The 13,069-nt window shown below is 47.1% G+C and overlaps 1 protein-coding gene across 1 annotated transcript; it reads left to right on the top strand.

Moving 5' to 3' along the window:
* Positions 1-7,339: 7,339 nt before the first annotated feature.
* On the top strand, positions 7,340-12,763 carry ZCCHC9 (zinc finger CCHC-type containing 9). Its single transcript, XM_030968728.1, has 5 exons — positions 7,340-7,692; positions 8,829-8,979; positions 9,206-9,298; positions 10,218-10,286; positions 11,861-12,763. Exons 1-5 carry the CDS (start codon positions 7,411-7,413, stop codon positions 11,974-11,976), a joined length of 711 nt encoding a protein of 236 aa, XP_030824588.1. The 5' UTR covers positions 7,340-7,410; the 3' UTR covers positions 11,977-12,763.
* The last annotated feature ends 306 nt before the right edge of the window (positions 12,764-13,069 follow it).

Raw genomic sequence — 13,069 nt, 5'->3', positions numbered from 1 at the left:
GCACAGAGGAAAGGAAAAAACCAGCAAGTGCTGACAATCCCACTGATTGCTGCTTTTTTGCATATGGAAACACAGTGTTTCACAGCCAGAACACCAGTTCCCAGGCAGGTCCCTGGGTGAGTCATATCTGCAGAGCTGTGGCTGGATAGCTGGTCCATAACTGGCTACAGACTTTTAAAAGTCACAATTGGAAGCTAATTGAGAGCTAGATGGTGAATTAGCTGCTCTTGAAAATCAGCAGCTGAGGAGCAGAGCTGCTGAGTGTAGAGCAGGCTGGAGCTTCCGTGTGATTACTGTTACTTCCTCATCTATGCTGGGCACATTCCCTAGCATTTTGCTGCTGGCTTTCCAAATGGTAGTTAATAATGGTAATTCTGGGGGAGGGAATCAGACTATTGCTGATTTTACATAGAAGGCAAATAAGCAAAACTGGAAAGGCTTCACTGTTAGCCCTCCAAAACTCTCAGGTCAACACTAAATCCAGCTGTGGGCCAAGTGTCCTCAAATTTTAGCCTGTATTTGCTTTTCTCCTGCTGATGGGCAGCAGCAGAATGTCCAGTGGGCTGTCCCTTGCTAACAGCAATCCTGAGGGGCTGCTGTGGGGCTGGTGGCTCTTTCAGTGCCTTTAACAGCCTGGGGGATGAGGTGCATCACTTACCAGCCAGTCCACTGACGGAACTATGTGCTGGTGTTTGCAGAGGTCCCAGGACCAGGGAGGAGATGAGAATCTTGACTCCATGTTTCAGGTTTATTATTTTATGATATGTATGATATTAAAAGAAAATGATATGTTAAAACTATACTAAAAGAATAGAAGAAAGGATTTCACCAGAAGGTAGGAAAGGAAAGGTTCAGAAAGGGAGAGGGAAAGAAGGAAAGGGAAAGGGAAAGGAAAAGGAAAAGGAAAAGGAAATATTCAGAAAGGAAAGAAAGGAAAAGGAAAGGAAATTATAATAAAATCTTGTGACCTCAGACAGTCCGAGCCAGCTGACTGTGATTGGCCATTAATTAGAAACAACCACACGAGACCAATCACAGATGCACCTGTTGCATTCCACAGCAGCAGATAATCATTGCTTACATTTTGTTCCTGAGGCCTCTCAGCTTCTCAGGAGAAAACGTCCTAAGGAAAGGATTCTTCATAAAATGTGTCTGTGACAGTACTACATGAGAGCCGGAGAGCAGAGCTGCCTTCAGAGAGCATTTCACAGTGGAAATGGGCTGCTGGAAACCTCGTGGGGTCCAGCAGAGGCACAGCCTGGCAGGAGAAGGCTAAGGGGGCATCTTAATGATGCCCACCACTGTCTGCAGCAGGGGAAACCAGGCTCAAGGCTGTCCTTGGGATGTAGAGTGACAGGACAGGAGGCAACAGACTCAGAATGGGACACCAGGAATTCCTGTTAGTTATTAGAGAGGGTTTCTGCCCTGTGAAGGTGGTCAAATGTTGGAACAGACCCAGAGACACCCAGAACCCAGGGAGCAAGGTTCTGATCCACACTGGGGCTGGGGAAGGATTGGTGGGTGTTTTGGGACAGAACCCCTCCAGACCCCCAGCCTACACAAAGGTGTGATCCCTGGCTGAAACAACCACTGCAAAATGCCTGAGATGAGCAAATGACCCAGAGCAATGCCCTGGCCATGCTGTGCTCTGACCAGACAGGGAATTGTGAGTCTGCACAAAATAGGAACACCCAGGTATGACTTACTCCCTGCCCTGCTCCAACTGCGGCATTCTCTGTATTGCTGGCTTCCAAGCATGTCCCTCACAACCAAAACACTCCTCCTCACAGGGATTATTTTGCAAAGGCTTGTTGTCATCCACATTTTCCACTTCTGAGACCTCTCTCTCTCTCCATGATTCTATGCAGCCAGCAACTCAGCTGCTTCACATGAATGATGTGCTTTCATTCTTCACGCCACATCCCTAATTAATATTTTAAATTAAACTTGGACAGTGACTGGAAGGTGGCCGCTCTGCTCCACGGGGATATGTTCAGGAGAATGAACTTCTCCTTGTGGAGCAGAGCACCATGCACCATGCACAGTTTGTTTCCTGCTGCTCCTTGAATACTGCAGCAGGAAACAAACAACCTGAAAGGCTGTGTGCCCACACAAAGGAAGAAAAGCATACAGATAATGAAAGACTCAACAAGAAAATATTAAAGGTTCAAAAGCTGGGTTTGTGCACTAACTCTTGACATAAAATGCTACTTCTTGTTTCTCATTTTTATTTTCCCCATGGCACAAGTACTGCACTGCTGAGCCCCTTTTCTGCCAATAAAACTCTTTGCTGATAGACTCTGATTCTCTATAAATCTTTGAAATTTATTTGATTACGTGCCCCAGGAGCTATGTGCCATGCCTCAAGCACTTCTCTAATGCTCTTGACAAAGCAACTAAGGATCAGCAGAAATAATCTCTCAGGTCAAGCTCCATCAAAGCCCACCTGTGCTCCATTAGGCAGTTCATGAAGAGTGAGAACTGGGCAGGAATTTCCCATTACAAGACCAGAGAAAACAGCCACTTGAGATGAGATATTAGAAAGGAATTGTTCCCTGGCAGGCTGGGCAGGCCCTGGCACAGGGTGCCCAGAGCAGCTGAGGCTGCCCCTGCATCCCTGGCAGTGCCCAAGGCCAGGCTGGACACTGGCACAGTGGGAGGTGTCGCTGGCTGGGTCTGTGCACAAATCCCAAACAGGACAGGACTGCAGGGAAGGTGCCTTGAGCTGTTTGATTTTCCAGCATCACTCTCATTCCATGGTGATGACAATGGGAAGCTGCCAGCAGCTCACATCCCAGGCAGCAGACACAGAACTCAATGGCACAACTCACTTGATGAGTTTTTTGCCCAATCACACAAGGCACAAGCACACTGACAGTATTTATATCTGTACAGTATCTATTCTATATTGACAGTAGTTCTGTCCAACCACTGTAAGCACAGGTACCTGTGGTTAAACAATGCTTGCTTATTTCAAATGCAATACCTGCTTGTGAGCCTTCAAACACAACACACAGAGCTCCATTATTAAGCTTCAACCTTCCTAATATCTTGCTAGATAAACTTTCTGTAGCTTGGAGAGCTATTCTAGACAAGCGTTAATACACAGACCATTGCTCTATTTGTCCTTTTCTACAGTTTAAATAATTTTTCTGCTGACCAATCTCATGGCTGCTGCTTAGCTCCAATCCCAGTTCTGCTGTCTCTGAGGCCTGCCTTTTGCAGCTTTCCCAAAACCTCTGATTTTGTGGATTCCCAGAGAAGGTGTCCCTGCCACGGCAGGGCTGGCACTGGGTGGGATTTAGGGTCCCTCCCAACCCAAACCAGTCTGTAGCTACAGCAGGTGTACCTGATCTCACATGTGACACTTCACACCTGAAATCCTTGGCTGCCCCGACAAAAACTGACAACGAGCTCTGCAGGTTCACGACTCTGTCACTCTTGCAGGATCAACACACACCTGAGCGTGCCTGACATAATGTTTCTCTGGAAACATCAAAACCAGAAGGGAGCACATAACATCAGGAATGACTTATAGCTAATATTTATATGCAGAATTTTTTTACTAATGAGATTCACTGGAATGCAATTTAAGAGCTGCATGCTCATCTCTCTCCTGCAATGCCTCTTACGGTCTGCCTTCACCCTGAGGTTTAATTAAAAGATTAAAGACTTAAACAGTCACTTCTTTTGCCTGCAAAAATGCCTGTGGGAAACACCAAAATGCACTGCATATGGCACAGAAGTCCTACCAAGCCAAACCTCCCAAGAGGGCACAGAGTCACCTACTGCCCAGCCTAGTGCTGATGATTGATACCACATTTTTAATTTACTCTAAATTATTACACAAAAATATTTGGGCTCCTAATAAGACAATATCAGTTATATTACAGTAATAAGTCTATCAGTAAGCAAGGGTAATTAAAGTATTTTTTTTATCTACTCACTGTTCAGGGAACTTAGGTGGACCCAGCAGAGGGGGAAAAAAAAGCTGATAAATTATGCCAGTTAATTTTTATCTACTTTATGTCTATTCTGAATATGCTGTAAGTTTTCAGTGTACACCTTTAAGAGGTATCTTAGCTCTCATTCTCTCATTCCAGTTTTATGCTCTGCTTTCTGAACCAGCATTTGGGCTTTGAAATTGCTGATAATCTACCTGGTACCTCGCCATACCTGCATGAACTACTGGCATATTTTTAAAAAATTATTTGTATTTATTTTTATTTTTCTGTAGAAATGAGGAATTTATCCTTTCTTGACCAAGAGGAATATAAGAAATTAATGAGACTGAAAAGACTTGAGCACTCTCCCTTGCTGATCCCTCTGCCAAGGAATCTGTACCTCTGCTGCTGCCTGCAGTTTCAGCCTGTTCCTTCTCCTTTTCTCTGTGAAATGCAGCAGTTTTCCAAAATACAGCCAATCCTGCAGAAAAGGATTGTATCCAAACAGGAGGATAACCCATTCCTCCTTTGTTCATCCATACCTTCAACCCTAGAAATTACAACTTTGTGATCTGAAGACACAAACTTAAGCGAAGTGCTGTGCAAATCCAGTTTAAATTCATTCATCTCCTCACTGTGGTTTTCTGGAAAAAACAAAATTACACTTTCCTGTGAGAAAACAGTGTTTTCTGCTCCACAGGCAGCCACCTAAAGCTGAAATCAGGGAATATTCTTGTGGTATCCTGACAGTGCATGTCTAACATTCCCACCTGAGCCAGTTTCTCAGATTGTCATTTTGATACAAGAATAACAAACAGCAGCTTTGCAGTGGAAAGCAGCCCAATAAAATAACTGACCACAGACCTTAACCTTCAAAGGCTTCAGTTCATCCAGGCACTTAAACATTTCCCTGAAGATTAAATATAGCATAGGTAATCATTTAACACTGACAAGAAAGCAGAGCAGTAAATGCTAAGCACTCTGTTCATCTTATGGAGAATAAATCAAAGGGAACCATCTGCCCAGGAGCCTCAGATTATTGCAGATGTAACAGAATTTAAGAGGGAACAGGGCCTGATTTTCCTTTCTCTTCCCAGGCTTACATTCAGATTAAAACAACCAGGAAAATGTCACCCTGACGCTCTGCAATTAACTACCCAAACCATACAGGCAAAGAAGAGTGAACAAAGATAACATCAGTTGTGTGTGTGGGCAACCACAGCCTCTGGTACCCCTTCAGCAGACAAAACCTCCTGTTTGGGGTATGAGGATCATGAACGTATGAACACTGTGCTGTGTTCGGACAGTTTGCTGTTTCTTAGGAAAATTAAAAAAAAATAATAAAAAAAAAGAAGTTACAATTATTTGCACTGCTGCTGGCTTGCTCATAACTCCCCTGGGGAGCTCCCAGCCCAGTAATGTCAACCTGGAACAAATCCCACACCAGTGCAAATTTAAACAGGTGTGGCCTCTGCCAAATAGGTGATATTGGAGGTAAATGCTGTCTGACTGATTGAGCAGGAAGGTGTTAAACACCCTTTTCCACTGCCTGCAAAGCTGGATCTTGAGGGTGGCTGATCCTGCCTAGATACACACACATATAAAATTCCAGGCTGGGAAAGACAGGACAGCACATTTAGGACTTCATCAAAGCAGATAGAATGCAAGTTGCAGGAGCAACAAGGACCTCATGCTGTGGCTGAGCTGTAACTACACCAGCAAAGGAGGTGGTTTTAATTTTAAGAAGACATACTGGACATACTGGGTTTTATTTCCTGGCTTTTAAACGGCATTCATAAGTTATTTATTTATCTGCAGTCAGGGCTAATTGCTCTTAAACACGTGCTCGTCCTGCCAGGCAGCGGTGCAGTGTAGAAAACTCCTTGTGCACACCTCCCTCTAGTGGGCTCAAAACCTCGGAAAATCGGCAAAATCCGCGAATTCCTCTAGGGAGACTCAAATGTTCGGGATAACTACCGGAGGAAGTGTAATATTCATTATATGTTTTATATAGCGTATGTCCAATGCACATACATTTATAACACCAACCAGGAAGCGTCATGGGTGTGAAAAATGCGTATTTTATGATTGGCTTTTCGCAAATATTAAAATGAATATTATATGTGTTGTGTTAGAAAGTGATGCTGTATTATTTCTCTTAAGTAGTGTGTTAAATATAGTTTTAGGTTATAACAAAATGTTAAAATAGAAACGATGCTATGTAGGATACTTTTTTAAAGAAAGGACTTGCAGTGAGATAGCAGCCACAGGACACCTGAATCTTTCAGAGAATGCCTTGTCCTCTTATCAGAAGAAACGAACTTCTTCCCGTGTCGAGGGTGCTGTTAGGGTTAAGAGGAAGAAGTTGACGATGACCAGACAGAATCCTGTGTTTGAATGGAATTTATGCATCACAGATGAGGTGTACGAATATGCAACAGGCTGTTGCTTTTAAGGGTTAATCCTCTGTTAACGTGGGTCCTTTTTCGGGCCCGTGCTGCCCAGAAAAGGTACCCAGACATCCGTAACTCTTTGTCTCTATTATCTCATATTATCCTAATCCAAATTGTCCAAATTATTATTAGTCTAACTGTATTACTATTTTTCTAACCATTTCATTCCTATTAAACTTTTAAAATTTTAAAAACAAGCGACTGGCGTTTTTCACAATGGGAATCCAGTGAAATGCTAAAAACACAAGATGCAGCAGCCTGGTTTGGGGCAAGGTGGAAGCATTATTTGGCTCATCAACATTAATTTCAGCTGCAGAGTGGCCTCCTCTGAAAACAGCTGGGGATTCACCCGGTCACCCTTCACTGTCCCCAGGTGAGCCCACACCTGCAGAGCTGCCCCAGCCCTGGGCCAGCCCAGCAAGGAGCTGGAGCTGCTGCAGCCAGGCCACAGGAGGCTCCAGCATGGGCACAGGCATGGAGCAGCTCTGCTGGCAGCAAAGGCTGCCACAGCTGCCATTGCTCACCTGGGCAGGAGAAGCTTTGGCCTGAGCTCAGGGTGGCCTTGCGGGGCCTCAAGGGGCTGCAGCAAAGATGGACACAGACAATTGCCAAGGGCTGCAGGGACAGCAGCCAGGGAATGGCTGCCAGTGCCAGAGGGCAGGGCTGGCTGGGATCTTGGCAATGAGGAATTGTTCCCTGGCAGGGTGGGCAGGCCCTGGCACAGGGTGCCCAGAGCAGCTGGGGCTGCCCCTGCATCCCTGGCAGTGCCCAAGGCCAGGCTGGACACTGGGGCTGGGAGCAGCCTGGGGCAGTGTAAAGGGGTCCCTGCCATGGCGGGCTCTCCACAGCCCCTCACGCACCGCCTCCCGCCCAGCTCCCGCTCCGCCTGCCCCGGCTCCCGCTCCTCCTCTTCCTCCTCCTCTTCCTGTCCGTCATCACCGTGCGCGGTCTGGCCGTGCCGGAGCCGGTGTCGGAGCCTGTTCCGGAGCCTTTTCCGGAGCCTTTTCCGGGCCATGACCCGCTGGGCCCGGCGCAGCGCCCCGCCCGGGGCCCGGGCTCTGCCCGCCACCCCCTGGGAGCAGCTGGCGCCGGGCGCGGAGCCGGAGCCGCCGCGGGCAGCCCGGAGCAGGAGGAGGAAGAAGGAGTACGAGAACCAGGACGTGAACGGGTTCGCGGCGTACTGCGGGGAGCGGCAGCAGCAGCAGCAGCAGGAGGAGGAGGAGGAGGCGCGGAGGAAGGACAGGCGGCGGGAGAGCAGGAGGCTGAGGAGGCAGGAGAGGAAGAAGAACGCCATGGTGAGTCCTGCCCTGCAGGCACGGGAGAAAGGGAGAAACCCTTTCTGCTCAGCGTCTGGGGAGTGTGTCAGCTGGCAGGAACAGTGAGCACAGTTACACACCTTGTAATAAATTGTGTCGGGTTAAGGCTGGGGGGATGCCCGTGACAGCATGTCCAAAGCAGTCTAATCAAAGCAATAATAACAAGCTCTGATTCCTAGTAAAGCTCACATAGTGCACAGTCCTCACTCTGTGGGGAAGAGACAGTAGGTTCAGCTGATCCCACAGATTACGATGGAGTCTTCCCAAACTTTTCCCTGCTCCTAACTCACTTTTGTACTGTCTAGTTTACTTTTAGGTGGAGATGCAGTGATTTCAGTCACACATCTTAGTTAGGGGTGGTCGTACGTGGGGAGTGGGTCGCTCAGGGCAACCCTGGGCTGGGATGTGCTCAGTCCAAAGACAGGGATTTCACCCCAGCTGCTGATCCCACAGAACATCCTCCTTTATCTCCCCTGCCTTTCGGCTGCTCTGTGGCTGATCAGCTGCAAGGTTCCTTCCTCTGCAAGGATTTTGGCAGGACTGTGGGGTCTCTGCCCTGCTCCACCCTCCTGTTAGTCCTGCCTGGATTGTGCTGTGTGTGGGGGGGGACCCATCCAGGGAGTAGCCACTGTATTTTCCCCTGAAATTTCCCCTTTTAACTCCCAGTCGTTTTCCCACAACGCTGTTAAAAGAGGTACAGCTCTCTCTCTTTCCCTGTGGTGGTGCTGCTGTGGGGCTCATCAAGAGCTCAGCCCTTTCCTGGCACAGGTGAAAGATGTGAAGTTTGGAACAAAAGGTGGCTTTCAGCTCCAGTTATAGCCTTTAGCATGGCTTTGCTGGCTCAGCACTGTTCCCCCTGCCCCTTTGAGGATTCCCCAGCCCCTCTTGGTTCCTGGGTGAAACTAATTTCCATGTGTGATTCATGAAGCTGTGTGTGGCTGGCTGAAGGAGAAAAGTGTCCATGTTTTGTGGTTTGATGGCAGAGCATAAAGTCTCTTCCTGGCTGCTTTTTCCTGGGGACAAAATGGTGTTTGCTCTTTAGGCCCTGTGAGGCTGGGATTTCCAGGTTTTCAGTGCCACTCACAGAATTCATCACTGGATTCTCCTCTTCCAAGGTGTGTTTCCACTGCAGAGAACCTGGCCACGGCGTGGCTGATTGTCCTGCAGTGCTGGAGAGCCAAGACATGGGGACGGGGATTTGCTACCGCTGCGGATCCACGGAGCACGACCTCAGCAAATGCAGAGCCAAGGTGGATCCAGCTGCTGGTGGGTCTCAGGAATTTTTGCTGTAGAGAAGTGCTTGGCTCTGAATTGTCTGAGTGCTGACCCCGAAGCTTTGTGTGCTAGAAATTTAACTTTTGCAGTATTAGCAGGGAGCCTGACAGTAATTTATAGCATGAAGTGATTAAAATTTTGTCATTGCACTGTGTTGGGTCTGTGACTTCCCCAGGGTTTTGATGTGGACCATAAACCCTGTTGTGGAATTTTGCAGGGCCATTTCCATATGCAAAGTGTTTCATCTGTGGTGAGATGGGACATCTGTCAAGGTCATGTCCAGATAATCCCAAGGGGTTGTATGCTGAAGGTGAGTGTTCTGATTCACTAAATTTAGTGAAATTAAATTTCTGTGTCCTTCCTACCTGACACAGAACAAAGTAACTCTGCAAGAGAATGAGAATGTGACTAAAAGGAATTCCTGTGTATCTTTCAGTAAAAGCAGAGTAATTCTGGGGAATTCATTGTCAAATAATTACCTGTGGGTTTCTGTTTTAAGGGTAGGTTTAGTATTAAATCACAGGATGAGGTGCAAAGTGTGAGACTTTGCTTGTGCCTCAGCATCAGGACATGCACCAAGGAACAAAATCCTGTGTGCATGTAGGCAGTGTGTATTTACATGCACCCGAGTAGGTGGCAGGAACATTCTTACACATTAGCTTAAAATTCTGGGAATTACAAAACATGGGCTCTCACTAAAGGGAGAGCATCTTCAGTCTGAGTAACTTTAATGAGAAATGGGGTCTAAGTGAAGGTTTCCCTCCTCCATTGGCTCCAACAACCAGCATTCCATCTCCTGGTGTTTCCCAGCACAAATGTGGAGTCTTGGCAAACTCCAGAGGGTGATCTTGCAGCACAGCTGAAGTGGAACAAAAATCACCTTGCTTTCAAGTGTTTGTATTGTGGGATTTTGTGTTGTGTAGAATTTCACATCTCAGTATCTGCAGTTGGATTACCCGCCTCTCAGGAGCCCCTGTCAATTTTATAAGTTCATTTGAGTGTGGATTTCAGCAGAATTCAGCCTGTTTCTCAAAAAGAGAGCTTCCAGCAAATCAGAAATACCCAGTGAGCAGTGGCTGGAGTTTGTGGCATGTGATGCTGTACAGCACAGTGTGATCCCAAACAGCTCTGTCCCTCACAGACACGGGAAGGGAGTTGGGTTGGGTGTTTTTTGGGTGTTTTATGGTGGTTTTTCCCCTCAGGTGAGTAACAACTTTCTGTGTGAACAGGTGGGGGCTGCAAACTGTGTGGCTCTGTGGAGCACTTCAAGAAAGACTGCCCGGAGAAGCAGAACGCAGGTGAGCTGCAGGGCTGTGGGGTGGCTGTGGGTCCAGCAGGGTTCAGCTGCTGCTCTGCATGGCTCTGGTCAGGGAAAAGGCTGTGGGAAGAGGGCTTGGAAGCAGCAGAGGTGACCTTTTGTTGGGACAGCAACAGGGAGGGTGTGGAGGAGGCAGCAAGTTGCAGTGCAAAACTAAAATAATTCTTTTTTTTTAAACGGAAAGTTCAACTTGTGTGTATCTGAAAGCTATATGAAATAATCTGGGGGGTTTTTTGGCCAGTAATTTGCTGCTGTTCACAGTCTGGCAGCTGTACAGCAGAACTGGCTGCTGCTTTTTGCAGATTTCAGTGGTGTGGAGTGCTGGAGCTGAACCCAGTGCCAGGTGCAGGGCGGTGATGTGTGCAGGCAGGTGTGTCAGGCACCCAGGACAAGGACAAGGAAGATCTGTCCTGCTGGATTCACAGCTAATGAGCTGCTTCCTTACATGTTCCTCAGCTGTCCATGTGGGTGGAAAAATTAAATTAGGTACCCCAAACCCCCACTGTCCTATAGGACGAAAAGCATCCAAAAAGGGTTTGAAGAATGATCCTGTTACTAGAGTGATACACTTGTGCATTTTTCTACTTTGTTTCTATGACATTTAGTTAATGTGCCACTGAATAATAAGCCACTTCAGTGAAATTTATGTAAGAAATATTTATGGCATTCTCTATATCTGATCCTACATTAATGATATTTTTAGATCTGAGACCATATGTAGGATTCTAGGTATGTACTGCTTTGCCAGTTTAGAATGGGTCAGATTCAGTCTGAATTGGTATGACAGAAGTTTATGACACCAAAAGACTCTGAAATTTCCCCAAACTCTTTTGCAAGTAGCAAGGCTGTGCCCACTTGAGTTTTAGAAGGCTGTAAGTAGATTCTTTTGCTACCTTTTTCTGGTAGGTTTAGCATCCATAATGAGGGCTGTAAGTGCTGTTTATTTTCCCAAGGGACTTCTTTCAAAACTAGCACCTCTGGCTAAAAGCAGTTGAGTTTCTTGGAACTGTGACACCATTGGCAGGAATTGTGAGAATTGTGATATTTAAGATCATGTGTGCATTGTGCAGGGTATGTTCAGGTACAGGAAGACAGGTGAGAGCTGGCAAAGGAGCTCAGGCACTACAGATTCCAGTTTCCTCAGGCACATTGGGCCAGCCTCAGTGCTCAGAGGCTGATGTGGGTTCCCGTGACGTTTCCCATGGGCAGCAGGGCGGAATCCCCCTGCCCTGCTGCCCATGCTGGGCTCAGCCCAGCACGGGGCTCTGGGCTCTGGGCTCAGCCCAGCCCAGGCTTTGGGGTCCCAGCCCTGCCTCAGAGCAGCCCCAGGGCTCCTCCAGGGCTGGGCAGCTCTGCAGGTGGGGTCTCACCTGGGCACAGTGAGGGGTAACCGGGTGAATCCCCGGCTGTGTTTTCAGAGGAGGCCACTCTGCAGCTGAAATTAATGTTGATGAGGCAACATGTGCAGTGCTGGGTGTGCTGCCCTGCTGGGGCTCAGCCCAGGCTGTGCAGCTGGCAGGGCGGGCCTGGCACTGCTGTCCTGTGTCCCTGCAGAGCAGGTGACAGTCGGGCGCTGGACCCCCGGCCTGAGCGCGGACCACGAGGATGTCGCGGCCGCGCCGGCGCCGCAGAGAGCGCAGCCCAAGCGACCCAAGGTTGTCACTTTCTGAAGGCTCCAGCCTCTCAAAGAGTTCTCCTGCTACACTGCTGCACTCCAGTGCTGACGACAGAGAGCGGACCCAGAAAATCAAGCAAGCTGCAGAGGAACTGTTGGTTTTCTGTGTCCCCTCATTTTCCCGGTTTGCCTCCCAAACTTGCCTGGTGCACTGTAAAGCTGGGAACAACAGGAGTACAGCAAGTGGCTGTTTTATTAAAGGAGTTGTGGGTGTTTTCTAAAGCCTCTTGGATTCTGGTTTGGTTTTGCCTTTTCCTTTTAGGAATAATGAACTTATTCCTCCGTATGTTCCAGCTTGAACAGTCTTGTGGTGAAGCTACAGATCAGCACTGTGGGCTGTAAAGCTTGGGGTGCAGTTCCTGATGGTTGTAGTGGTAATTATCAGTCATTAACCTGATTGGTCATGCACACTGGGTCATTTCAGTGTGTTCACTAACAGAATCCAGCCCTTCCTCTGAAACCTCTGGTGAAACACACCCCTAAGGAACTGGAGAGCAAGTGACAAGCTTTCTTAGTTCATTTACTTATTTTTCAAAGAAAATGCTCAAAAATCTGCAGTGTTTCCATGCCTTGGGGAGCTGGGAGTAAACTCTTTTTTGTTAAAAAAAAGTTTGATAAAAGGTGGATATGAAACAGAATAATTAAGAAACCAAGTCCAAACAGAGTTCCTGCATCCACCAGTGTTACTGGAGAAGTGCACCCTGACCTTCCCTCACATATTTTTCTTGCAGCAAAAAACAAATATGGGGAATTTAATTTTGTGGGGATATTTTATATTTGTACAGGTGATTATTTTTAATAAAATATTGCTAAAGAATACAGTGGTTAGAGGTCTTATTTTAGATTTTTTGGTGCTGCTGTGGAGACTGAGATAAGGGGTATATGTTCAGTTAGTATCAATCAGAGCACATTTTCAAATGGGGAAGAGGAGTGGATGTGGATGAAACCAAGGATTAATTATGGAGTTTTAGTTAACTATTGGGTATCAGCTCAAAGCTATCAGTTTAATGTGGACATTTTGGTAACAGACATTTATACCAGCTTAGAGAAGCATTTCCCTTTCTATTTTGCGAATTAAGTACATTGTT

This window comes from Camarhynchus parvulus, chromosome Z (assembly GCF_901933205.1).
Source record: "Camarhynchus parvulus chromosome Z, STF_HiC, whole genome shotgun sequence".
In the NCBI taxonomy this organism is placed as follows: Eukaryota; Metazoa; Chordata; class Aves; order Passeriformes; family Thraupidae; genus Camarhynchus; species Camarhynchus parvulus.
This window is presented reverse-complemented; position numbering and strand designations above follow the sequence as displayed.